A 27,494-nucleotide genomic window follows, 5' to 3' on the forward strand; every position below is an offset into this window, starting at 1 on the left:
GCTCAAGCCGGGCGAATCTAAGCGCGCAGACCCTGCTGACCCTACACCCCCCCAGTGCCGGGGGTTAACGCAAACCTCATAGGACCGAACGTGTCTGGTGCTGTACACCCATGAAGCAGGACTGCTGCCTGCACTCCAGCTTCCAATCAGACCAACCCCAATCGGAGCGGCAGACCCTCGGCCGTTCGCAGCCTCCAGGACCGGGTTTCCCCGGGCACGCCCCGCCTCCCGGTCCGGGGCGGGGCCGCCGCACCTGCCGCGCACCAATCACGGGCCGGCGCGTAGGGGCGCACGCGACACGGCCCTGGGCGGGGTCTCGCCGCGCATCAGTCTCCGCGACCTGCCGGCCCCCGGCCGCCCTGATTGGCCGTCCGGGAGTGACGTGGAGGCCGCCTCGGCCTATGGCAGCGGAGCCGGCCGGTGGCGGGGTGCGGAAGCGGCGGGGTGCGGCGGGCGCGGCGGGCGCAGTGCCGGGTGGCTTGTGCGGAGGGCGGGTGACGGTTCGGGCGGCGCGCGCGCGGCCTTTGCTTTGCTCTGTCCCGGCGCCGGCGGGATGACGCGCTTCGCTCTGACAGTGGTCCGGCAGTGAGTATGGCCGGCGCGGGCTGCCCTTTCCCCTCCGTGGAGTGTTGCGGGCTGGGCGGGGGGACCGAAGATCTGCACCCGCCCCGCCCTGCCCGTCCCATTTGCTCCTCCGAGGCTCGGCCTGGTGATTTCTAGGTGTTTCCCACGAGTTACCCCCTACCGGCCCTCCTGCCCCAGCGACGCTGAGCGGGAAGCCAGGTGTCAGATGGCAGCGGTCCCGCGTTCGATAGGGACAGGGAGGTCGGGAGGAGTGAGTGTCAAGGGCCCCCGCCTCCGGGTGGCAGCTGAAGCGGAAAAGACAGCCCTGTCGCCGCACTTCCCGGGTCCCGCGTTTGTCCCCGGCCGGTCCCCCAGGGTCTGCAGAGTGACTGGTCCGGGGCCGACGTTTCCGCTGCAGGCTCTGCGCCGGCTCCGTCTCGGTCCCCTCGGCCCCCCAGGCTTGTGTCTGAGATTCGCTTTTTCTCCGCAGACCTTCTGTCGCTGGGGGAGGAGAGGGGGCCTCGCCCTGCTCTCAGCCGCCTGCATCGCCCCGAATAAATATGTTTATCATATAACGTTACAGGGAGCTAAATGCTGACAAGTCTTTACCTCTCTTCCTTTTTCCTTCTCGACTCTTCTTAGCCCGGTGTTAACGGGAGGTGGAATTCAGGGAGGTCAGGAGCACTGATTTTTCGAGAAAGATCGACGTAGGTTAGAATCTGGGCTCCAGCTAGGAGCCTTGTAACCTGGGCTTCCTTTTACCGGCTTAATCTCTACGACCTCAGTTTCCTGATTTATAAAATGGGGGTAGTGATAGGACCCACTTCACTGGGTTAGTGTGATAATGAAATGTCAGAAAGGTGAAGCAGCACAGTGGAGGGGGAGAAATATATCTGAGAACTAACTTTTGTTTCTGTAAGGACAGCTCTGATACAGATGCAGTGAGTCCTCCAATTTGTGTGTATGGTTAATGGGACCAGCATTCTGAGTGGGTGCTGTGTGTCAGCAGGTGACTAAGGGTTACAGGGCTACAGGTAACTAAGATGCCGTTTTTGACATCGTGGAGCTTGTGGAGAACAACAATATGGTCTAACCTTGTCAAGCTGACTTTAGCTGCTATCTTTTTTTTTGTCCTGTTCTTACTTATAGGAAGATTATCTTGACAACCATCTGAAGTTGTTCTGTTAGGATTCACAGGATTTTAATGACTGAGCTAGAAATCGAGCTCCTCTCTTTCCACCCCACCCCTCTCCATTTTATAGAAGGCTTTATGACCATCATGTGACCTTCTTAAGGTCATACAGCTAGTCAGTAGCAGAACAGGAATTAGCGTCTTGATTGCCCTTTCCTCTAAAGTTTCTGGATGCCTTGACCCAGTGCCTGGCCTATAATTGCCGTTCAGAGGTCGTAGAAAATCTGGGCAAAACCACCCCTTGAAAAACAAGATGATCCCTATTTAGTTTCTTAATAAACAATAGTTACATGAGTGCAGATTTTATCCCCTCCCTGCTTCTTAAAAAAGGCTTGATTTTTAAAATGGATTCCTCATAGAATTCCTATGAGGAATTAATTTAAAAATGAGTCTTAATAAATTAGTATGTGCCAGGCACTGTTGTAATTAAATTCTGACAACAATCTGGTGAGGTAAAGACTGGCTTCTCAATTTGCCGGTGAGGAAACAGACACGGGGGGCATGTGACTTGCTTATAGTCACATGACAGGTTGGGGCTGTGGCGTTTAAACCAAGGCAGCAGGACTGCGGCCCATCCTCTTAACTATATACTATACCCTTCTGCCTCCTGTTGTACAGAGTTAAAACCTAGTGTTTGTAGGTCGCTTGAATATCATCAGCCATTTCAGAGGCTACTTTTTATTTCCTGTGATATAACCATGAAGAGTGATAAGAATAGTTTACTTTGCTCTGTTTTATTCATGGGAAAGTGCAAAGGAAGTGTTGAAATAATTGATAGGGTTAGTTTTCTCCTTCAGAGTTCTCAAGGCTAAAAATTGATGATTCTTTCAGGAAAAGAAACAATTTCAAACTTGATTGATCACCAGAGTTCAATGTAATGACTCTTACTGGAATCAGCAAGATTGAATCATTGAGCATAATATTGGGAATTTACCTTGAGTTTTCTATTACCTGACTCTGTCAAAGGCTTTGAAACTAAGAGCATGATCAGTCTGTTTAAGAGCTGGATAATTTTTGGATAATGCAAGAAAACTTTTTAAATGCAGTTTCTTTAAGTTCAACCAGATCCTTTATGAAGCTGTGCTGTTACCATCTGTGTGTTGATCTTCATCATCATACTTGAAAGGGAGAGTACCAGTTGTATCACTTTTGGAACAGAATACCCCACCTTTCAAACTTCAAGTCTACTAATCTGATTGAGCTATAGCGTCTGGTGGCGTTCGAGCAGCATGGTTGAAACCCCAGTATATGCAGGTCGGCACTGCCATCACCCACAGGGCACGTCGAAGGCCCTAGTTCCCTTGAAAGGTTCTTTGTAGGAGTTTGCAGTTGGTTGCCTGCAGAACCATCCCATTTCACTTCCGTTTTTAGCGAGCTCTTTAAACATTTTTACAAACTAAATTTCCTTTACTTTTAACTACTTAAAGATGATGAGTCAGTGTAGGTATTGACAGCAAAACTGATTGGTTTTTCTGCCTCTGTCGGCACTTAGTCTTCTTGAATGCTAGTCATTGTTCTCTTTGTTAATAAAGCAGGCCAAATGAATACTGGATCATCTGTAAACTTTTATCAAGATGCATGTAATTGTTATGTTACTGTGATATTTGTTTTCTGGGAGTAGGGTTGATTAACTGGGAGAGCTTATGCAACTAGGCCTACATATAGACAAAAATATATCATGAATTGAGTTTTTTACATTTTTGCCCCCAGACCATCCGGTGAAACCCTCCACGTTACTAGCGCTTGAAATCTTCTGTGTTTTCGAATTATTAATCCATTTTCAAATGAATTAATTGGTGTGGAGGAATTAGGATAAAGCTGTATATTCATGATTAAATACCATGTGAGTATACTCCATTCCTGTGTACACCAAAGCATATCTATTTTGAAAACTTTCCCCAAATATATACTGACTTCCCATGATTTTTCTCTGTTGCAGCAAACCGAGTACCGGTCCGTGGAATTTGAATTATTAAAAAGGATGTGATTGGGAAATTAAGCTTTCTATATGATTGCTAGAGAAACGCTATAGAATACAAACCAGAACTAACAAAATAACATGTCTTTTTAAGGGAAGAGCAGCATGATAATCCACAAAATAAATGGTGCATATTTGTAGACCTTTAAATGGCTGGTCATAAGACTTGACTTCTGGGCCTAAGTGTTTGCGTTCTCGCAGCGTCGGGTGTCTGTCTTGGAAGTGAATCACGTTGCAGGCTTTGAGAATGAGTGCTGTTACTCCTGATTCCTTTAGAATATATTCCTCTGACCTTTCCACTCCCCCTGCCTTCCCTGCCACTGCTACAAGCCAAGCTTTGGTTAGGGAAGTAGCTTCATAGTAAACCTATTTTAGCCACCCACTTTTCTTTCCCACTCCCCAAACAAACTAAACAGTTGCTTCAAGCATTTGTACACACCTCTCGAAAAAGCTGATAAAAGCTGTAAAACTAAATATTTGTGCACATTTTTGGAAAAAAATTCTCTTTCTAGATTCTTACACTATAATGTTTATTAAAGTGATTTGAAAGCAAAAAATGCCCACTAGAACACCAGTGATTATTAATAATGCACTAATGTCTGCAGCAGTCTCTACTGACTTACAGCTAAAGGAAATCTTTTATTATATTATAGCTATTTTTTCTCCTTTTGCTGAAATTGGTGAGATGCTGGGGCAGTACTGTTACAAATTATCGAAGTACTGGGATTCTATTTTTTAATAGGATGACATTTTGATGATATAATGTTTTATTCAGAATCCTTGATCAAATCAGCTATTGCGAGTAAGTTAAAATCTTGAGCTACCTTTTCAGTAAGCATACAAAAAGTTATCATCTTGGCAAATCATTTGTGTGATTTGTAAAGACCTGGTCCGGCGTAACTATTAAATTTCTTCTCACCCTTGATTTTAAATTTGTACAATGAGCGAGAGAGCTTGTGATCCACAGTAAGTGGGCAAAACCTTCTGAGGTTCCCGTATAAAAGTAAATATGGGATTGGGGGCCAGGGAGGCGTTCTTTGAATTTTGCTGGTAATTGAATTGGTTACAAAGCCATTGTCTAAAGAGGACATCACTCGTGCAGAAGTGAAGCACAGCCCTTTTATTCTTGGTCTCAGCAAGACTGTGAGGCCGAGACAGACAGGAAGTGGATCCAGTGTTTGGGAACTGTTTTCTGTATGAGAAGCAATGCCTTCCCCATCTCTTCCCTGGATGCTTTGTTCATCTGAACCGCAGAGCTTAATCTCTTTCATGTCCATTTCATACGATTCTGAATGGGTTTTGGAATGCTACAAGACATCTTTTATTAATACTCACCTCAAGACTGATAATACTGGCCAGTGAGTGACCAGTAGTGCTGTGTAATTTCACTCACTTATCGTATATTTTTTAAGCCACTGCATCCACATGTTTAGAAATCAGAACAGTTCTCCTGAGTTTTCTGTCCTCTCACCCTGCAGGTGACCACAGCCCCTGTGTCCTCCCGGCATCTCTCGTGCAGATGCAAATGTTTACTCTTGTGTCCTGCCTTTCTTTTTCTTTCCTTCTTTCTTTCTTTTTTTAAAAATTATTTTTGGCTGTGTTGGGTCTTCGTTGCAGTGCTTGGGCTTCTCCTTGCGGTGGCTTCTCTTGTTGAGGAGCACGGGCTCTAGGCATGCAGGCCTCAGTAGTTGTGGCACGAGGGCTCAGTAGTTGTGGCTCGCGGGCCCTAGAGCACGGGCTCAGTAGTTGTGGCACACGGGCGTAGTTGCTCCGCGGCATGTGGGATCTTCCCGGACCAGGGCTCGAACCTGTGTCCCCTGCATTGGCAGGCGGATTCTTAACCACTGCGCCACCAGGGAAATCCCTGTCCTGTCTTTCTAAGAAGGTAGCAATCTTTGTATATTATTCTGTACCTTGCTTTTTCTGCTGAATATGTCTTGGTGATTTTTCCATCTCTTTACGTAAATCACTCTCCAGCAGACACAGCCGCATCGAATTCCATCAGGTAGATATCCCACTGTTTATTTGTTAAAGTAACGGGTTCCCTGCTGAAGGGAATTTACGTTATTTACCATCTTTTGCTGTTAGAAATATACTGTAGCAAATATTCTTTTAAATCTAGATGAATGCAAGCATTTCCAGTAATAGGGCTGCTGGATCAAAGGGTAAACAGACTTGTCATTTTGGTGGATATTTCCAGATGACCCTCCATCCAAAGAGCATGTACACTGAGGTTCTGTTATTTCCCAGAATTTTCTCCAGGTACCAGGCATGTTAGGGTGATGCAGCCTCTGGCCGTTCCTTTTAAGGAACTGGGGCCAGGATAGATGCACGACTACAAAAGTTAACTAGCGTAGTACAGAAGGTAACTAACTACGGTAGTGCTGGGAAAAATGGGAGCACAGAGTTGGGGAAGTTAAATGGGATGGGGCGGTAGGGAATGGTGCTGGGGAGGGAAAGCTACTTCAAGGAGTCGTCTGGCTGTGTTGGGTCTTGAAGAATGAGAACGCTTTGGCCAGGTCCAGCGGTCTCTGTTTTAATAAGACCCCTAGGGGATTCTGAGACACACTCAAGTTTGAGAACCTGTGCTCTAGGTGAGGTTGAAAAGCAACTGTTTTTATAAACGAGGGGCAAGGTATAAACAAGGAGCAGAGACCTGAGTTTGTGATTCCGACTAAGGTCTGATGGCATTCCTTTCTGGATCTGAGTGAATCAATCCCACGTGAGATATTTTTCTTTTTAAACTAGTGCTTCACGTAAAAAACAAAGCAGGAGTGATGAGCCTTCATGGTAATCAGGGAAATACCAATTAAAGTCAAGGTGAGGTAAACTGTTCAGGTTCCATTTTGGCACAGATTGAAAGCTGTCATATGATAGGATGTGGAACACTGCAGAGTGGTAGCGATTGGTATCACCACTTTGGCGTTATCGAATAAAGCTGGATGCGCCATGGCCCCGCAGTTCTAGTGCTAGGCATAGGTCACTAGGCAGGGGTCAACAAATCCCTGAGAGTGAATAGTTTAGACTTTGCCGGCCACATGGTCTGTCTGAACTGATCATTTCCACCATTAGAGTGTGAAAACAGTCATAAACAATAAATAAACGTATGGGTATGACTGTATTCCAACAAAACTTGGTTCACAGAAAGACTTGTTTACGAGTCCTTGAGTGGATCTCAAACATGAGCATGCATCAGCATCACTTGGCGGGTTTATTAAAACAGACTGCTGGGCCGCCACCTCAGAGTTCCTGATTCAGTGTGTCTGGGGGCAGGTGGGGCCTGAGACACTACATTTCCAATGAGTTTCCAGGCAATGCCAGTGATGCAAGTCCAGGGGCCATGCTTTTGAGAACCACTGCCCTAGAGAGTCTGCTGCGCTCTGAACAAACATGTTCATGACAGTGTAGCCCGGAACTGGAAACAGTCTAAGTGTCTATCACAGTGGACCATGTACTACATTGTAGTAAATCCTTACAGTGGAGTTTACACAGTAAAAATGAGAATCAAGTACGGCCACACTCAGCAACACTGGTGCATCTCCCAAAATGTTGAACAAAAGAAGCAACACAGAAAACCACATAGAGTAAGAAGCAAGTCACTGTAAAGTTCAACAACAGGCAAACTAATCTATGCTGCACATGGGCAGGAAAGCGAAGAGGAAAGGTGAGCCCTTGAGCAGGCAAAAGTCCTGGCAGGGGATCCACTGGGGAGGGAGGACATCGTGATGGACAGGGACGGGGTCCTGGAGGCTGGCAGTGATCTGTTAACTTGGGTGGTGTTATGTGGCTGCTGACTTTATCATTATGTTATTTACTATTTATTTCATAATTTTTAAAAGATTAAAAATGCATGAAGTCTTTGATATCTATATAGTCTGTCCAAAAATGGCTTATAAATACACCTACTGAGTGCCTCCTAAAGCTAAGCAGTGTTCTGGATGCTTTACCTGTGTTCACCCAATCATCCCGAGAATCTTGTGAGGTTGGGACCATTTATTATCCCCATTTTACAGATGAGGAAGCTGAGGCATTGAGCTTAACCCAGCAGGTGAGTGTAGCGCCAGAGCAGTCTTGTTCCTGGGCCCGATAGATGGCAGCGAGGTTTCCCCTCACGGATTTTCACCTCTCACCGACACGAAAGGGTGTGGACATGGGCTGTGGGGACAGTTGATTCCAGATGAGGCGATAACTCGATCTGAAGAGGCCTGTGGGGTGTTTCCCCCCACCGTCTCCAGTTCTCTGTCCAGTGTCTGCACAGCACACGCCAGCTGCCACCTCCAGGAGATGCTGGTTTCGGGCATCTCTGGGTTCAGTGTTACCACATAAAAAGAGCTCGGAGAAGTGTCTGCGGGGTCCTCCCGGAGAGCTTTCTGTGTATTTGACGACTGCTTTCACTGTGGGTGCACCCTGTCGTCTGGGCTGGTCCAGGTGCCCTCACCCTCACCTTCCCCCTCCAGCCTCAGTCCAGTTGCTTTGCGACACCACTTCCCCCGATCCCTCTCCCGGTTGCTTCAGAGTGGGTTGGGTTTGCTTTCGTAATTCCTTGGTGTTGCAAAGTGGAGCAGCTTGAGCAGCTCCAGGACTGAGGGGGCAGGGCCAGGGCCTGCAGGTCTGCGCTCCACGCTCAGCGCAGCGGACCGACGGATGGACCAGCTGTCGTGTTTTGGTCCCGATGCCTGTGGGCGTAGTTTTGATCAACATATTTAAGAAGATTATTTAACACAAATGTTTTTTACATACATGTACTACTTTTAAAATAGCATTTTCTACCTTTAGTTCACTTAAGATTGTTGACCTATACATTTTAATTTGGGGCAATTTGAAATTTTTAGCTTATCGATTAGGTACATAGAATAGATGATTGCAGATAGTAGTTTAGAATAAATTTTATCTTTACAGGTTAGATTCTGACGTATGTACAATATGCTGTCTTTACAAGTATCATTACCTTTTGTTGCTGATTTTTTCTTTTGCATTTCAAAAATAACCAAATTTGGTAATAAAGGCTTTTTTCCCTCCCTGTTTTAGTGGAGAAACAAGACTTAACAAGGAGAAAATCCTTCAAGGTTGGTATGCTCTGACTCTTATTTTAGATCTCTCTGTTAGTGCTAATGTGAAATACGGGTTAATCAGATGCGGTGGGGTAGGGTGGACCGGGGGCCGCTCTGGACTGTGAACTGGGATTACGGAATTAAATCATCATGGTCACAGAAATGTGATCAGAGCAGATGGTAACCAAGAGAAGTAAGTCTCTTGAGTGAATTAGATGTAAAGAACAGTGCTCCAAGTTGTTCGTGGGCCGCTTCAAAGCTGATTAAGGAGTTATATTGAGTCTAGTTGTCTTAAAATATATCTGCCAGGATTTTAGATGATTTCATATTTGGAAACAAAAATTTACTGGCTGGTGTTAATGGTATTTTTCTGCTAAGATACTTATATTATTTTTAGTAGTAACAAAGAAATGGTTTAAAAAGAGAATTCCTCTTCTCACATGGGGTTGTTACTTTATTCTGAATAGACTCTCCCCTGCCCCCTGCCTTGTTCTGTTAATTTGGGTTCAGATCTTTTAATCTCCCTGTGATCCAGCTGGTCTGGCTTTTAAAGAATATCTTTCAGCTAGACATGCTGTTTCTCTGCTTGGATTATACAAGCATTTAGTTTTATATTTTGGGGTTAGGGACATCTGGGGTTTGCAGAAGCTGATTTTCATACCCCGTGTGCCTGCCTCCCTCTTCTGGAAACCAGTCTGATAATTAAATGCACCTCTATTTCCCATTGACCTGGGCCCCACCCAGAGCATCCTCTGGGCTCACGTACAGTACCGCCTTGTCCGTGGGCCCTGCTCCTTTGTCTCATTTCACTCGAAGCTGACGGTAAAACATGAATAAAATTTTCATGTTCACACCTGTTTTTTAGGTCTATTTTGTGTTTTCCTAACTTTGGAAGTTAGATGCTTAGTTCTTTAAGTTACAGCCTCCTTTTTATTTTTTTTTTAAACCCTCAAGCCTTATATGTTTCTAAGTACCATTTTTTTGTCACATACCTGCAGTTTTGATTTGTAGTAATCTGATAAGTATTCAGCACCAAGTATCTTAAATTTCCGTTATGATCTCTTCATTGACCCATGAGTTATTTAGAACTGTTTTTTAAATTTCCAAATGAGTGGGCTTTTTGGTTTTGTTCTTGGTTTTTGTTCTTTGGTTTTGTTCTTCATCTTTTGTGATTGACTTCCAGTGTAATTGCTTTGTGTTCTGACAAAGCAGTTTGTCAGGTTTATTTGATAATACGTCTTTGAAATTGGTTAGCATGGTCAGTTTCTATAAACCTACTACTGTGTGTTTGAGAAAAAATCTGTTTTCTAGTTGTTGGGTGTGGAGTTCTATATCAAATACTTAACCTTGATTTTGTTGTTCAGATCTTCCATATTTACTAATTTTGTAAATTTACTCATTTGCCTGTATGACCTAAGGGCCGATTTATGAGTGAGATATGTTGAATTTCCCACTGTGATGGCCAGCTCATCCTTTAATACCTGAAGCTCTGTCAACTCGTGCTTTATGTCTTCTGCTTTTATACAGCTAGAGGCTAATTTATTAGGCACATACAAGTTTTAAAATTGCTCTATCTTCGTGGTGAATGGGAACACTGATTGTTTATAGTGATCTTCACAAACCTTACTAAGACTTTTGTCATAAAGTCTGCATTTCTGAGAGTGATATGGCAACTCCGGCTGTTTGGGGTTGGTATTTGCCTGGTATATATTTTCCTATCCCTTTCCGTTCAACCTTGCTGTGTACTGATGTCCTAAGTGTTACCTTGTAAATGGTAGGCAGCAGATTCTGATTCTTTTTTTTTTTTTGAAAAAAAGAGAAATACGGTCTTTCTGTTAACTGGTGAGAGTGGTCTGTCCACATTGACTCTGGTTTCTGGTGTGTTTGGACTTTTCCTTTGTGGTTCTTTTCTCCCTTCTTTATCTAGTCCTTTCCTCCTCACTCACCTTTACTTCGTAGGTGCCTGCTTTTCCTTTTCTTTTCTTTATCCAACCCACTCTTACTTTCCCTACTGGCCTCAACATAAGCCACCTCTATCCTTTTGATGGTTGCCTTTATATCTTTACCATTTGTGCCTAACAAAGTGTAAGAGAAATACCGTCTCTCCTGAAAAAATACAAAGTGTGTGCTGCTGTTTAGTATCTCAGTCCTGTCCTTTTTAACCATGCAGTGTAGGCATTATTATTTAATTTGTTACTTAGTGTTTGTTTCGATTGACATCTGTATTTGCCAGTTTCTCTCCTCACCATTTCTTTTGCGTCTCAGACCTTCATTCCTGAAACATCTTTTTTGAAAAGTCCTCTTGTGTAAATCAATTTGTGGTAAAGATAGTTTCAATTGATTCTATTCCAGACAATTCTGTTTTTATTCTCCTCAGTCGTTTTTAGTCCAGACAGTTCTAGACTCACAGTTCTCTTAGCTCTTGGGAGCTATTCATCTGCTGCTTTTTGGCTTCAGAAGTCTTCTCTCATCCAAATGGTGTCCCACCGTGGGTATCTGTCTTTCTCTGTAACTGCTTTTAAAGTCTTTGTGTTTTATTTTGGTATTCTACAGTTTCTCTTACTAAATCTAGGAAGGTACTTTTTTTTTTTTTTTTTAGTAACTTTTCCTTCTTGGTGTACATTGTGTTTCCTTCATCTGTAGTTTTATGTCTTCCCTCATTTCTGTTCTCCATTTTCTCTCTTGTCTTTCTGGAGTTCCCACTAGATGTACTTAGGAATCCTCGTCCTTTCTCCATGTCTCTAACACATCTGTGATGTGCTCCATCTCCTCGTGTCTGTGCCAGGGGACAGCTTCAGCCCTGCCTTTGGGTTCATGAAGCTTCTCAGCTTCATGAATCTCCTTTTATCCACTGAGGGATTTTTTTTCCCCTCCCCAGCAATTCCATTTTTCATTGTTAAAAGATCTGTCTGGTTCTTTTGGAAAGCTATCTGGTTTTTGATCGCTTGTTGTCACTTATTTTTGTGACTCTGTTTATAGTCTCTGCTGATTTACATGTCTGACGTATTAGTGGTTCCAAATCTGTTACTTGTTGTTTCTGCCAACTCTCATTCATGACAGATTATTTTCCTGTGTGTTGAGTCATTGGCTGACCTGTTATTTGCTCTAAACTAGTAGAAGACTTGTCAGCGTTTATTGAGAATGACTTGCAATACTGAATGTTACTGAATTCAAACAATGGAGATAAAGAAGGAAAACTTTGCTAGGTGATGATCCAACTACCCAAATGCAGCAACTGAGCTGAAAACGTAAGGTTGGGGCAGCATTAATAAAACACGTGGTGAAGTGATGGGCGATGTGGTGGGGAGAGCTCGGGACAGCCTCCTCATTACCCAGTTCTCGCCAGACAAACATTCTTCTGGGAAACACAGAAGAGCTTTTACAGGATCCTAGCTTAATTTTGCTTGCTTTCAGTTCTCTGAAAAGTTATGTGGAAAAGTATCCAAGGAAATCTTTTAATAAAATATAGATAAATGCTCTTTATATTCTCTTAGGTGTGATTTTTATTGCATCCCATATATATATATATATTTGAATGTTACTGTTCTTTCTCTTGATACCACAGGACAAGGAATAGATGAGCCTCTTTCAGAAACTGGATTTAAACAAGCAGCTGCTGCTGGTATATTTCTCAATAACGTGAAGTTTACTCACATTTTCTCCAGTGACCTCATGAGGACAAAGCAGGTGAGCTTAGAGTCAAGGTTGAGGCTGATGAGTCAAAAGTCTCAGCAGTTGTAACCTTGAAACATTTGCTGCCAGAGTCCGCAGGGAATTAACTCACACAAGACATCATCCCCAGCCCTCCTCTCCCTGACAGAACTTACTTCTTTTCCCTTCATTTTACTTTTGTGCTTTGGTTTATTGTGGTAATTTTTAAGTTAGAGTAGCTTGGGGAAAGTGTCTAACAAAAGGCCTATAAAAAGGCAAAGAAGGTGTCGTGAGAGAGAGCCAGTGGAAACACCACAGAGATGTCAGATTTTAGAATCCAGATACAGTTTGAAAAACAACTATGTTACTCGAAAGAAATAAAAGACGTATGAAATATCTTTAAGGAACAGATTACTATAAAAATGATCCCAGAGATTTAAGAAAGAACCAAATCAACTTCTAAAAGGTCGCTGGAAGGAGACTTTTGTGGCAACCATGGGGGAATAACAGGGTTGGAGTGTAGCCTCCCCCCATAAACAACTAGAAAACAGGACAAAGTCTGTGAAGCAACTGTTTTCAGACATTGGACTCTAGGCAGCATGGGCTGTGATCCCCGAATGAAGTGAAACAAAACAGATGAGCCCTTGATCGTCCTGGTTTTCCAGCTGAAGCAATTCCCAGACTCTGGCAGAAGAAGTCAGATAGAGGACAGTGGTCTCAGTGATTGAGGGGACAAAGCCTGGAACTTGGGGAGTTTAAGTAACTAAAATTCGTGGGGAAGAGTGCTGGAGAGAGAGCTGCACAGAGAAAACTCTATAGACATCTGTAGGGATCCCCGTGGTTTTTTGTTGGACGGTTGGTTAATCTGCACACGTGTGGCTGAAACTGCACGAGGGCAGAAAACACGGCTTTGGGTGGCGGTCATGCACTCAATTCCTGGGGCTCACACAGGGTGCGGAGTCAGAATTCCCACCAGCGCAAGTGGAGGCTTTGCTGGATACAGAGAGCATATTACACCTTAATAGTGAGGGCATTCCCCCCTTAATATTTCTTTCTTTCTACGGTTGGTTTAGTGGTGATGAACTCCTTTAGCTTTTGTTTCTGGGAAACTCTTGATCTCCTCTTCGATTCTGAATAACCTTGCTGGGTAGAGAAAAGATTCTTAGTTGGAGTTCTCAGCACTCTGAATATGGTATGCCACTCCCTTCTGGCCTGTAAGGTTTCTATTGGAAAATCTGCTGTTAGCCTTATGGGGTTTCCCTTGTCCTTGGGAGGAGGTGAGTTCAGTGTCTTCCTACGCTACCATCCTGAACACTCCCAGAATGATAGTTTTTTTGGCTGCGTGTGCAGCCTGTGGGATCTCAGTTCCCCGACCAGGGATCGAACCCGGGCCCCCTGCAGTGGAAGTGCAGAGTCCTAACCACTGGACCGCCAGGGAATTCCCCAAGAATGATTATTTTTATGAGAGAAGAGACAGTTGTCTTTTGATTTGCAGACCGTGCATGGAATTTTGGAGAAGAGCAAATTTTGCAAAGGTATGACAGTGAAGTATGATTCGAGACTTCGAGAAAGGGTGAGTAACTTACACGTTGTCCTTTTACCACAGATTATCAACAAACCAACTCAGTTTATCCCATGGCTAGAATTTAAATGCCTACCTGCTAGGGATGTGATATTGGCTATTACGTGAAGAATCTACCGTGTGGCAGTTACTGTTACTTACTCTCATAAGTAGTGTCTTATTTGATCATTAAAATCATAAGAAAGAGGCATCTTAAATTATAAAAGCAAGGCATACTTGTGAGAACTTAGTACAGAAGAGTTTAAAGTTAAAGGGGAAAAGTTCCCTTCCCAGTCTCCTAATCCTACCCCATAATTATAAGCATGAATAGACTTCTTTATGCCAACTTTATATACTTTACCAGAAATGAATCTTCCTGGAGCTGTGATTTAGCTAAAAGACGGCAATTTCAGTTCTGAGATTTGGCCCCAAGTCTCCTCCTCGAGCAGTGTTTTTAGTGCACTCTGTAATACTAACGTGTAAGCTGGTTGCTCTCCTGCCAGCCCTGTGATTTCCTCTACCCCTGGAGAGAAATGTAACAGAATGGCCAGGGCATCTTCAAAGAACTGCTTTTCATAACTTGCGTGTCTTCACTGTTATAGTTCAGCAGATAGACTAGAGCTCCAGCATAAACGCTCCCTGGAAAGGCTCACTCTGTGCCCAGGAGCCAGTGCTCGAACGTTGTTAAAGAAAAATGTCCTGGGAGCTCCCTGGCAGTCCAGTGGTTAGGACTCCACACTTTCACCACTGAGGGCGTGGGTGCAATTCCTGATCGGGGAACTAAGACCCCGCAAGCCGTGCTTTGTGGCCAAAAAAATAAAATAAAGCGCGGCCAAAACAAAATGAAAAATACACCTATCCCCCAAACGAAATCCGAATAGATTAAAAGAAGAAAATGTCCTGAGTTCAGTGGAACGCTGCACAGCGCCCATCATCACGTGAAGGAGAAAGCGCTGTCATCGGCTGGGCCGTCCCTTCTCCATCCGTGCTCTCTCCTGAGTAACTTCATCCTCTGCAGTGATTGCAGTCCATGGCTCTTCCCTGAGCTGCACACACACACCGAGCTGCCTGTGGCTCAGCTGCCCCGCGGCCGCGTCCGGCCAGTGGAATGCGCTCCCCTCTCCACGTGGCCCTGCTTCACGCAGTGGCTGAAACCCTCCTGCCGGCTCTTCCCCGTCTCGCGCGCTGCACATCCCGCCCTCGTCTCGTCCGCTCAGCCTCTGAGGAGTTCCTGAATGCTTCATGCCTCTGCGAGCCCCCCGCTGCCCTCCTACTGCTGCGCTCGGCATCCTCTATCGCCTGGGTCACTGGGACAGTGATTCTCCTGCTTTCTGTCTTGCTCCCCGCTTTTCCAGTCTGATCTGCACGCTGCAGCCAGAGTAATCTTTGCAAAATTTGGTTGCCACACCCCTGTATGAATGGGTTCACTGCTTCTCTTCTACCCTCAGGAGTTGTCCTAACTCTGACCTGGCTCTTGGGAGCTGCGGGGTCTGATCTGTTGCCTCCTGCCCCTTGCCGGGTGCTCAGTGCCTGGGTTTAGCGGTCACGTGAGTGGGCATTGGCGCTGCGCTCACCGCATCCCACCGCTGTTCCAAGAGCCGCGGGTTTGTTCATCTTCACAAGAACCCCGGTGCCGGGAAGATGTAAAAACCTCATTTCTTAACCCCCGTTTTACAGAAGCAGAAACCGAGGCACAAGGAGGTCAACTCCAGGCCCAGGGTCCCAGAGCTCATTCGTGGCAGAGTTCAGATTCACCTTGAGGCCTCTGGGCCTGGAGTCCGTGCTCTGGACCGCTGGTCACACGCTTCTCAGCCTCTTCCCGGAGTCTCCCGAACACCCTGTGCTCTGTGCTCACTGAGCCTCCTCATCTGTCCTCCACTCTGCCTGGAATGCTTGCTCCCAGGCCTGGCCAGCTTCCACTCTCCAGAGGCTTTGGCCCGCGGTGGTTTCCCGAGTCCAGATTAGACATCCCTGCCGTATCTGTCAGTCTCTCTCCATCTCGGCGCTTTTCCACTTGCAGTTGCTTGGTATCCCCACCACCCGCGGTCTCAGCAAGGGTGGGAGCCGTGCAGCCGCCTGTCCTCTCCTCCCAACTGCCCCAGCAAAGCGTTTGGAGTATTCAACAAATGGATGCTTCCATTCCTGTGAAAACAAAGCAACTGATGTCTTTTAATGGCCCTCTTTGTAATAGTTAGGTTGCTCCAGATATAATTAAGAGTGTAAGAAATTGGGCTTGAAGATTGGAAGAGCAGCTGGTAAAGTGTGCATGTATTCTTATAAAAAAGTAATATTTCACTATTGGATTTCTTATCTGATGGTGGTGTTAGAATCTTTTGACATCATCAGTGCAAACCGTAAGTGACGATTTGTCTCTTTCAGTATTTTCTTATGCAAGTAATCCATTGTCTTTGTAAGGAATTAAAACTAAGAACACTTTGGAAAAAAATACAATTAAAATTTCTACCACACACAAACACTGAATATTTTGGTATGTGTGCTCCTGACTTTTTCCTTCTTGTCTGTTTTTATCTGTCTGTCTATCTGTTTGTGTATATGGTTTTCGAAATGAAATCCTACTCTATGCATTGTTTTTTAACTGGCTTGTCTCACGTACTGTGTTTTTCAGTGCCCATAAATGCACATCAATATGATCACATAATTAATGACTCTGTATTCTTAAGATATTGCTATTGCATCATGTGTTTAACCATGCTACTACTGACCTAGTTTAGGACATCTAGGTTGTGACTAGATTTTCCACTGATGTAAATAATGTTACAATATAAACATCTTTGTAGTTGATCCTTCACACACGTATCTCATACATTTCCTAGAAATGGAATTGCTGAGTGTGTACTTTTTAAAAAGACTTTTGTATGTATTGCTACATTTCCTTCCAGAAAATCTGTGCCAATTTATACTGCCATGACTGATCTAGGAGAGAGTTCTTCCCACATCAACACTGGCTATTAGTGATCTCTGGTCTTCTGATTTAATAACTTATGAAACGTGTCATTTTAGTTTTCACACTCTGGATTCCTAGTGAGGTAGATTTCCCATGTTTACTGGCCATTTGCATTTCCTTTGTGACTTGCCTGTCCTTTGCTAAGACTCAATTTTTATGAATCTAAAAAGCCAACGAGCTTTGAAGTCACATGAATCTGGGTTTGCATTTTCTCCGAGGAGATAGGATAAAGTAAGCCAAAGAAATCTAAGCTCATCCCCAGAATGATTGTTCTGAATTTGCCATAAACATGTACTTAGTTGTTGTATTGCAAATTCCTTTGAGGCCTTTTTGTCTGTTGGATCATTGCAGAAATACGGGGTTGCAGAAGGCTGGCCGCTGAGTGAGCTAAGGGCCATGGCCAAAGCAGCTGGGCAGGAGTGCCCTGTGTTCACACCGCCCGGAGGAGAGACCTTGGACCAGGTACGTAGCCCTGGGGAAAGTCGCCGCGTCCATGAGCGTGCCAGTGTCAAAGTAGCTGCAATCTTGACTCGTCGCGTAAGCAAGATGTTTCTGAATTGTAGCTAAGCAGTTTGGAAGTTGTTTGGTTCACAAAACAACACTGCATCATACCATTTTTTCCCCTTTTAAGCTGTCCTGTCTTTCTCGTTTATTAAGTCATTACCGATAATGAATTTGAGGAAATGGGTTATTAGATGGGTCTGTTAGGAAAACTCCTTGAAAAGGGAGCAGTAGCCTTCGCAGTGGCAGTGGAGTCAGTGAAGCAGGCATGGTGCTGGTCAGCGGGATGGTGGGCAAAACCCAACAACTTGGGTGGCAAGACCATCAGGCCTCTCCTGCGCCTGCCGCTCTAAGTGACACTGTAGCCCTGCTTGCATTGCTCTGGAGTCTTCTGCTTTTGAGTTGTGGTATTGGTGCTTTCCCCCGCCCCATTTTTAATTTTCATAATTTCCTTGTAAACACTTTGTATTAGTTTAGTGAGGGAAGGCTTTTTATCCTCGTTGTTCTAATTGAATGGAAGTACCCTATGCAGTTTCCTAGGTATTCCTAGTTTCCCGCTATTTTATGGGCTTCTGTTTGCTTGTAGATTTCCCCAGCTAGACTCCGAGTGCTTTGAAGTCAGGAATTAGTCATTGTATCTTACTCACCCTTGTCCGCAAAATGCTTTCATGGGTCCAGAAATAACGTGGGCGCTTACATAGCAGTGTCTGTGGAAATACTGACTGAATGAATAGAAACAGCATTTCATCTGCTTCTGTAGTCACTGACGCTGACGTAGAAAAACTCAGTTCTGTTTATGTCTTAAAACAGTCATTAATGTCACTTTATTTCACCTCTTTTTTTCTTTCCTTGTAGGTGAAAATGCGTGGAAAAGACTTCTTTGAATTTCTTTGTCAGCTGATCCTGCAAGAAGCAGGTCAGAATGAACAGTTTTCCCAAGAAGCCCCGAGCGACTGTCTGGAAAGTTCTTTGGCAGAGATATTTCCTTTAGGGAAAACCTGTGCTTCCAAGTTTAATTCGGACAGCGGCGCTCCAGGGTTAGTGGCCAGTGTCTTAGTTGTGAGTCACGGCGCCTACATGAGAAGCCTGTTGGATTATTTCCTGACCGACCTTAAGTGTTCCTTCCCGGTGACCCTGAGCAGGTCCGAATTCACATCAGTCAGCCCCAATACAGGGATGAGTGTCTTTATCATAAACTTTGAGAAGGGAGAAGTGAAACCAACCACCCAGTGTGTGTGTGTGAACCTCCAGGGCCACCTGACCGGGGTGACCACAGCTCACTAAATTTAAATCTGCATCGAAATCTAACAAATGTGAGCCTCTGAGGGGGTGCCTTTGACTTTATTTCCACTCTCTGCTAATGCAGACTTGGAAACAGTTAAAAAGCTGTCCGTTATAGCAGGTTATAAAGCTCGAATGGAATCAGAGCCACATGAAACACTAATGGAAAACCATCGAGAATTGACTTCTTTTTTGTGAGTACGGTTGGAATTTTCCAGGGTAATTTTACCGCCCCGCTCAGTGACATCTCTGGATTGTAAATGGATGAAGGAACTCAGTATTGCAAATTGGGGGATTAATAATCCTGTTACTATGGTTTTTGTGCTTTTTTAATATCCTGTGGTTTTTTTTGGTATTTTTCTTTAATGTCTGAAAAATCTGGCCTATTTTATTGGCTCTTGGTAAGATACTGTATGTTTTCTTTTTTCCTGTCTCATCCAGTTCTTGGAAGAGGGAACTATTTGTAATTTGCACTCCATATTTATGTGAAAATATGTTATATTCAAAAAGTCCTTTAAAGGAGAAATGCTTGCCGTCATAGTTTATGTAAAAGCAAACGACACTGAGTGTTTAATACAGAAATCAACTGTTGGAATTGTTTACTCTGGAGGGTCTGAGATGCAGATGAATGTGGATTGTGGTTGCAGAATAGTCTCGTGAGGAAGAAGCATCATCTGATGACAAAATTTTTAAAGAAGGAATCTGAGCGGAGGAAGAGAAAAGAGCAGATCTTTCTTATCTAACCTGTAGGCTGAAGAATTTAGTTTGAAGATGGCGCTAAAGAAAGTAAACGGTTGCTTCACAGTAGCCCCAGAATAAGAGAGGGGCTTCCCTGAAAAGAACCGTGTTTTTTTTGTGGAAGGCACAGATGAGGTTTCCTCTCTTTCCCACCAGATGGCACTGGAGAAAAGGGAGTTTGGTTACCTGAATTCTGTACAGAAGATGGGTCGCTCTGAGGCCCTCGTGTAAATGGAGAACGTGTTTTCCGTGCAGTTTGCTTTTAAATTATCCTGTTGCTGAATGCGGTGAGTCTCAGCTCACAGGGGGTAGGACTGAGGCTGTTAGTTCAGGCTAAAGTCACGTGTAGTCATATTTCAAGTTCAGGATCACGCTGTCCTTAGTGTGTCCAGCGCTGCCAGTGTCCGTGCCAGTGCTGAAGCAGAGCATGTGGTTGAGCGCAGAGGAAGTCCGCTGCAGACGACCAGTTGGAAAGTAACCGAAAAGGACAGATAATAAACGTCCACGTCCCTGCCATCCAGAAGTAATATACCCCCTCTTTTTTTAAAAAAGAAATAACACATTGCGATGTAAGCCAAGTTCCTTTAAGCAGCTGTCACTGTCCTTTTCCCTCCTGTTCTCTACAGAGACCGCCAGCATCCACCCTTCACGTGGCCACCTAGTGTCCGAAGGGAACAATGGTATTGTTCTGGTGTTTTTCAAATATACAAAATACCAAGCTGTCTGTATTCTGTATTTTCACTCACTACATATATCTTGGGGCTCTACATTGGTATGTGTAGATAGATCTGGTTACTTGTAACCACTGTATGGTACAAAATAAATGTAGTACCTTTTATTTCTTTATTCTCATATCAGTGGATGTTTCAGCATATTCGCTCTTTTCTTATAGAAACAGTGCTTACGTGGCATAGCCTTGTGCTGTGTCATAAAAAATGTGCGTCTCCAGTTTGACAAGAGCCAGTGGTTCTCTAAAGCGGGCTGTGCTATTTTTCAGTCTCAGTAGAAGTATTTGAAAGTTCCTGGTTTCCACATCTTTGGAAATTTTTTCTGATGAACTTTTGTTGATCTGATGAGTGAAAAATATGTCACTGTTACAACGAGCTTTTCTGTGACTGCTGGAGTCTGGGCAGTTTTTTCACGTGCACGTTGACAGTGAGACTTTCCTCCCTGGCGAGTCACCACCGTACATTCTTGGTCTGATTTTCTGTTGGGCTCTGGGGCATTTTCTTAGTGAGTTACAGGAGACCTTGCAAATATCCTCCAGTTCACCGATCTCTTGCATATGTTACCATCCATTTTTTTCACGTGTTTTTTATTTTGAACTCAAACCGATATACCTTGTCCTTTATGGTTTGAGGGGAGTTGAGGGTGTCTTTAAGAAGCCTTCTCTACCATGAGGTCATATCCTAATCTGCTTTTCCTTATAGTGTTCCAGGCTTTGTTTAAATGTTAAATCTTTAAATTATCTGGAATTTATTCTTGTATGGCATAAGGTCAGAATTCAATTTTTTATTTTTCCGTATGGTGAAACAGTTACCCCAGCATCATTATTAGGAGTCTTTCTTTTCCCAGGTGGCCGGTGATTCTCGGTCAGACCCCCACTCACCCACATTTGCTGGAGTGTGTGGACTCTGTTCTGTTTTAGCGCAAGATCTGGGTTCCCATCACACTGGCATCCTCAGTTACTGTCGCTTTGCAGCTGAGTACCTTGTAGGGTGAGCACCTCTATTCTATACACATGTTAGAACCAACTGGTCAATTTCCAGAAAAATTCTGTTGCACATTTAATTGGAATCACGTGCCTCTATTCATTTATTTATTCATTTGGTAAATGTATTTTGAGCATGGTACACACATGCCGGGCTATTATAAGAACTATTAGACTGTTATAAGAACTGCGAATATATAGCAATGAACAAAAAATAGACCAAGTCCCCATCCTTGTGGAGCCTATACTACGTCAGGGAGGATAAATACATGACGTGTCATTGTGGTCAATGCAATGGAAGGAAGTGAATCGGGCGCGGAGGGAAGCGTGCTGCTCTCTTTGGGGGACGTGCAGAGGGGCTTCCTTGGGTGGGCTTGGAGGACCCAAGGCGGCTCTGCTCATCTGTGGGAAGAGAGCAACCCAGATGGAATGGGGGGCTCAGGGGCCCGAGGAGGGGTCGAGCTCTGCGTGTGGGACCCGAGCTTGGGGGGCGCTGGGCAGGCAACAGGAGACGGGGGCAGAGAGCAGAGGGGATGGGGGAGGGAGGCATGGCTCTGTGGCCTGTACCAAGGGGTCGTCTGTTGATGGATTAATGTCTGGTGGGACTGGGCAGTGACACAGGGAAGGTCTGTGGTCAGAAAACCTGCATTCAAGTTCTTCTAGTATTGTGGCCAGGCAAGTCTCTTAATATCCCCGAGCTGCTGTTTCCTCATGTTAAATGGAGAATAATTATAATTATGTATGTGTGTTTTGGTAACCTTTTGGTTTTGATGTGTCAGACCTACAGAAAAATGGCAAGAGTCATCCAAGAAACTCCTTGGGTTAATCTCTTTACCCGGATTCACCACTTGCTTACATTTTGCCCCATTTGCTTTGTCGTTCACACTCGTGTGTGTCTTTTCCCCCAGAAACATTTGAGAGTAAGTTGGAGACATCATGCCCTTTTTCCCCTGCAAAATTTCAATGTGTGTTAATCTTAAGATCAAAGATGTTCTTATATACAGCCACGGAATAAATATCAAAGTCAGGAAGGTTGATATTGATAGAATTTATTATCTGGGCAACAGACCATATTTAACTTTTGTCAGTTATTCCGTCGGTGTGCCTTCTGGCTAATTCTTCCTCACCCCCCAACCCAGCATCCAGTCCAGGACCACGTGCTGCATTTCATTGTCATGCCTCTTCATTCTTCTTTGATCTGGAACTGTTCCTTAGCCTTTCTTTGTCTTTCTTGACCCAGTTGTTAAAAGAAAAATTACAGGCTACAGGCTAGTTATTAGGTTTTTCTGATGCTTCTCATTCTTAGATTCAGGTTATGCTTCTTTGTCAGAAGCACCCGAGGAAGGATGTGTCCTTGGTGAGCCTTGTCAGGAGGTGCATGAGTACTATCACCAAGTCCATCTGCCATAAAATGACTGTTTATCTGGTTCCTCATTAAACTGTCACCCACACTTTTAGCCTCCATTGATTATTTTCTATCTCTATTTTTGTTTCTGTATGTATTAGTTGGTATTATACAGTAAGGAAGAACTTTCCCTTCTCCCCTACTTATTTATTTATATCACTATGAACTCAGGGATTCTTATTCAATGACTTAAATTCCAGTACTATCATTATTTGATGCTCAGATTGTCCCAAATTTGTCCCGTGGGAACACTTCGCAGCTGCTTCTGTGTTCTGTTGGGATATTCCCATCATTCTTTAAGCACTTCTTTCTTTTCTGCCGAACAAGATGCTCCAGAATCATCTTATTCTTTCCCAGCCTCAGTCCTGGGAATCAGCTTTTTCTCCAAAGAGCCCTGGAGCCATTTGCTTTCAGCGGAAATGGTATTTAGAAACCAAGGTCTGGGTGTTGGATGTGCTCACTGCTAATCTAGGTCTTCCTTGTTATTACTACATTGAATTCCATTGTGTGAATGAATATACCACAGTTTATCTGTTCTATTGGTGACATGTGGACCATTTCCAGTTTGGGAGTATTTTGAAAAAGCTGCTACAAATTCTTCTTTTTTACAAGTCTTTTTCTGGATATGTGTTTTCATTTCTCTTAGGCTGGTTGTAGTGTAGGTGTGGGTGTATGCTTAATATACAAGAAAGTTGTCAGACCTTTACTCCAGGTCTGTGTGTATGTATACACACGTAGGCTTTTATATATTTATAATATTCCAGCCTATATATTTGTTATAAAATATAACTTTATTTTCTTAATAGTGTTTTTTATGAGAAGTTGTTCATTTTCATAAGACTGATTTACCATTGTGTTTGTTTTGTGGTTATTGCTTTCTGTGTTCTAAGAATCTTTGCCCACCCCCTAACTATAGAGATACTCTGTTTTCTTCTAGAAGTTTTATACTTTTACCTTTTTTGTTTAGGTCTTAATCTATCTGGAATTAGTTTTGTTTTGTTTTTGTTTTTACTGTCAACTTTATTTTTTTCATGATACAAATTTTTATTATTTTTATTTAAAAAAAATTTTTATTGGAGTATAGTTGATTTACATTGTTGTGTTTCAGGTGTACAGCAAAGTGATTCAGTTATACATATACATGTATCCACTCTTTTTTGGATTCTTTTTCCCATATAGGCCATTACAGAGTATTGAGTAGAGTTCCCTGTGCTATACAGTAGGTCCTTATTAGTTATCTATTTTATATATAGTGGTATGTATGTGTCAATCCCAATCTCCCAATTTATCCCTCTGGAATTAATTTTTGTGTATGGTGTGAGATGAGGGGTTGAGGTGCATGGTTTTTCACATGGATGTCCGGTTGTTCCAACAGCATTTGTTGAAGAGACTTTTCTTTTCCCTTGACTTGCTTTGGTTCCTTTGTCAAAAATCAGTTGATCACATAAGTGTGGGTCTATTTCTGAATTCCTTATCTTGATTTTCTTTTGCTGTTACAGGAACTTTTTATCTCCATGTACATTTTAAAATAGACTTTATTTTTTAGAATAGTTTTAGGTTTACAGAAACGTTGCGAATATGGTACCAGGAGTTCCATATACCCTGTGCTCAGTTTCCTCTGTTACTGATATCTTACATTAGTATGGTACCCTTGTTAACTAATGGATCAGTATTATTAACTAAGGTCCACAGTTCATTCAAATTTCCTTGGTTTTTACCTGATGTCCTCCTTCTGTTCCAGGATTCCCAACCCCATCCCACATGGTGTTACATAGGGCTCCGTCTCCTTAGGCTCCTCTTGGCTGTGACAGGTTCTCAGACTTGCCTTGTGTTTTGGTGACCTTGGCAGTTTTGAGGAGGACTAGTATCATGTTTTATAGGATGTGTATCTGTTGGAATTTGGTGTTCTTCTCATGATTAGAGTGGGGTTATGGTTTTCTGGGAGAAGACCACAGAAGCAAAGTATCATTTTTTATCGTATCATATCAGGAGTACACACTGTCAACATGACCTATTTCATTTGATTGTTGGTGTTGATTTTGATATTGACCTTGATCACCTGGCTGAGGCAGTGTTCGTGAGGTTTCTCCACGGCAAAGAGGCTCTTCTTTCCCCCTTTTCTGATTGTACCTTTTGGAAGGAAGTCTCTGTGCACAGTGGGGTTTATACTCCCTTCTTCAGGACACAGTATCCACATACATTACTCGGAATTCTCCCTATTTATTTACTTATTCAGTCATTTATTTTGCTCTGAAGATTTTGAACTTTTGAGTTAATTGAGACTTGTTTGTTGGCCTGTATGTGATCTATGTTGATGGACATTCCATCTGTTCAGAAGGACTATCTTCTGTAGTTGTCGGGTTTGATGCCCTATAAATAAATGTAAGTTATATGAAGTTCATTAATAGTGTTGCTTAGATACCACTAATCCTTTCTGATTTTTTGCCTGTTTGCTTACTCAGTTACTGAGAGAGGAGTGTTCCCATTTCCAACTCAGATTAGTACTTGTCTGTTCCTCCCTTCAGTTTTGTCAGTTTTGCTCCATGTGTTTTGTTACTCTGTTTTTAGAGACATAAACATTTGTGATTTTCATGTCTTCCTTATGAATTGGCCCTTTTGTCATTAAAAAATGTTCCTCTTTACCTATGGCAGTATTCCTTAACTTGAAGCCTATTTTGTTTGCTATTTATATAGTATGCCCATACTTCTTTTTTTTTTTTTTTTTTTTTTTTGGCGGTACGCGGGCCCCTCTCTGTTGTGGCCTCTCCCGTTGCGGAGCACAGGCTCCGGACGCGCAGGCTCAGTGGCCATGGCTCACGGGCCCAGCCGCTCCGCGGCGTGTGGGATCTTCCCAGACCAGGGCACGAACCCGTGTCCTCTGCATCGGCAGGCGGACTCTCAACCACTGCGCCACCAGGGAAGCCCAAGCCCATACTTCTTACGCTTACTGTTTTCACTGTATATATTTGTTCTGGACTGGATTATGTCCCCCCAAATTCATGCGTTGAAGTCCTAGCCCCAAGTAACTCAGAATGTGAATGTGTTTGGGGAGGGGGCCTTTAAAAAGGCAGTTAAGTTAAAATGGGGCCAATAAGGAAACTACTATTCCAGTCTGGCTTGGGTTCTAAAAAGCAGAGTAAATTTGTTCACACTGAGAGACACCAGGGCTGCCTGAGTACGGAGGAAAGACCAGGTGAGGACGCAGCGAGAAGGTGGTACCTCTAAGCCAAGGTGAGAGGCCTCGGAAGGAATGAAACCTGCTGGCACCTTGACTTTGGATTTCTGGCCTCCAGAGCTCTGTGAAGATAAATTTCTGTTGTTTAAGCCACCCAGTCTGTGGCATTTTGTTATGGCAGCCCTAGCGGACTAATATAATATCCTTCCCTTCTTTTCTTTCAAGTCCATCTTTTATAGACAACATGTAAATGGGTGTTGTTATTTCATGCAGTCTGACCATTGCTGCCTTTAGTTGTAGTGTTTTATTTATATATGATCTGATTATTGATATGGTTGGATTTAGTCTTGTCATTTTTCTATTGGTCCCCTCTGAGTTTTCTTCTGTTCTTCCTTTTCTGCCTCCTTTTGGGATAATTGAGTATTTTTTTAGTATTCTCTCTTAATACTTTTAGTGGCTTTTGTCAACACCCCTTTGATTGTTTTTATTATTGGAGGTACTTTAGGAATTATAATACGCATATATTATCACAGTCTACTTAGAATTCATGTTGTATGACTTTCACACACAGTGTTACAATCTTGCAACCGTCTCCTTTCATCTACCCTTCCCATCCTGTGTGGAAATTCTGCCACACAGTACAGTGTTGTAATTCTTGCTTTAAGTGGTATTTTAAAGAAACCAAGAGAAGAAAGTATGTCACATACTTGTAGTTGTTTGAATTTACCCACATTTTTACTATTTCTGGTGCCCTTTGTTTTCTATATGGTGTTATTTCTTTTCAGCCTGGCAACAAGTTCTCTCAGTTTTTACTTCACCTTCATTTCCCCCTCCCCACTTTTGAAGGATGTTCTTGCAGGATATGTAATTCTGGGTATGTAGCTTTATTTTCTTTCAACCTTTTCAATGCCTTATGGCTTCCCTTGTTTATGATGAGAAATCAGCTGTGCAGGGGCTTCCTTGGTGGCGCAGTGGTTGAGAATCCACCTGCTAATGCAGGGGACACGGGTTCGAGCCCTGGTCTGGGAGGATCCCACATGGCGCGGAGCAACTAGGCCCTGAGCCACAACTACTGAGCCTGCGCATCTGGAGCCTGTGCTCTGCAACAAGAGAGGCCACCATAGTGAGAGGCCTGCGCACCGCGATGAAGAGTGGCCCCCGCTTGCCACAACTAGAGAAAGCCCTCGCACAGAAACGAAGACCCAACACAGCAAAAATAAATTAATTTAAAAAAAAAAGAAAGAAATCAGCTGTGCACAGCTGTTCACGTATACCTAAAGTTTCATTTTTCTTCAGCAGCTTTCACGATTTTATCCTTGCTTTCAGAAGTTTGTGATATACTCAAATCACAGTTTGACTGTGATTTTTCTTTGTTTTTATTCTTCTTGAGGTTGGCTGAGCTGCTTTTATCAGTATATTAGTTTTTCATCAATTTGGGGAAAATTTCAGCCATTGTATCTTCAAATATTATTCCTCAACTCTTTCTGCTCCTTTCTTGGGACTCCACATACACATATTTTGGACAGTTTGATATTGTCACACAGATCACTGAGATTCTGGTCATTATTTTTTTAACATATTTTTTCTTCAGGTTAGATTACATGTTAACTTTATTATCTTCAATGACTGTTCTTTCATCCTCAATCTACTATTAAGCTCATTTAATAAATTTATTATTTCTGGTATTGTATCTTTCAATTTTTGATTTCTACTTGGTTCTT

General features: G+C 43.4%; 1 protein-coding gene across 2 annotated transcripts; it reads left to right on the plus strand.

The window, feature by feature from the left end:
- The first annotated feature begins 429 nt into the window (after window positions 1-429).
- On the plus strand, window positions 430-20,336 carry TIGAR (TP53 induced glycolysis regulatory phosphatase). Of its 2 annotated transcripts, none has more exons than XM_081248820.1 (6): window positions 430-585; window positions 8,763-8,800; window positions 12,351-12,472; window positions 13,932-14,009; window positions 17,287-17,424; window positions 18,319-20,336. In XM_081248820.1, exons 1-6 carry the CDS (start codon window positions 554-556, stop codon window positions 18,745-18,747), a joined length of 837 nt encoding a protein of 278 aa, XP_081104946.1. In that variant the 5' UTR covers window positions 430-553; the 3' UTR covers window positions 18,748-20,336. The 2 variants fall into 2 exon arrangements, with proteins under 2 accessions (XP_081104946.1, XP_081104947.1); XM_081248821.1 differs by having other exon boundaries at window positions 17,314-17,424.
- Window positions 20,337-27,494: the final 7,158 nt, after the last annotated feature.

Source organism: Mesoplodon bidens (assembly GCF_964165515.1).
Source record: "Mesoplodon bidens genome assembly, chromosome: 11".
In the NCBI taxonomy this organism is placed as follows: domain Eukaryota; kingdom Metazoa; phylum Chordata; class Mammalia; order Artiodactyla; family Ziphiidae; genus Mesoplodon; species Mesoplodon bidens.

Bases quoted from the DNA above. Each gene is read 5' to 3' on its own strand.
- TIGAR (XM_081248820.1), top strand. From the start codon at position 554: ATGACGCGCTTCGCTCTGACAGTGGTCCGGCA. The intron at 14,010-17,286 runs GTGAGTAACTTA...AATTCCTTTGAG, and splicing joins ATTCGAGACTTCGAGAAAGG to GCCTTTTTGTCTGTTGGATC. The intron at 17,425-18,318 runs GTACGTAGCCCT...CTTTCCTTGTAG, and splicing joins GAGGAGAGACCTTGGACCAG to GTGAAAATGCGTGGAAAAGA.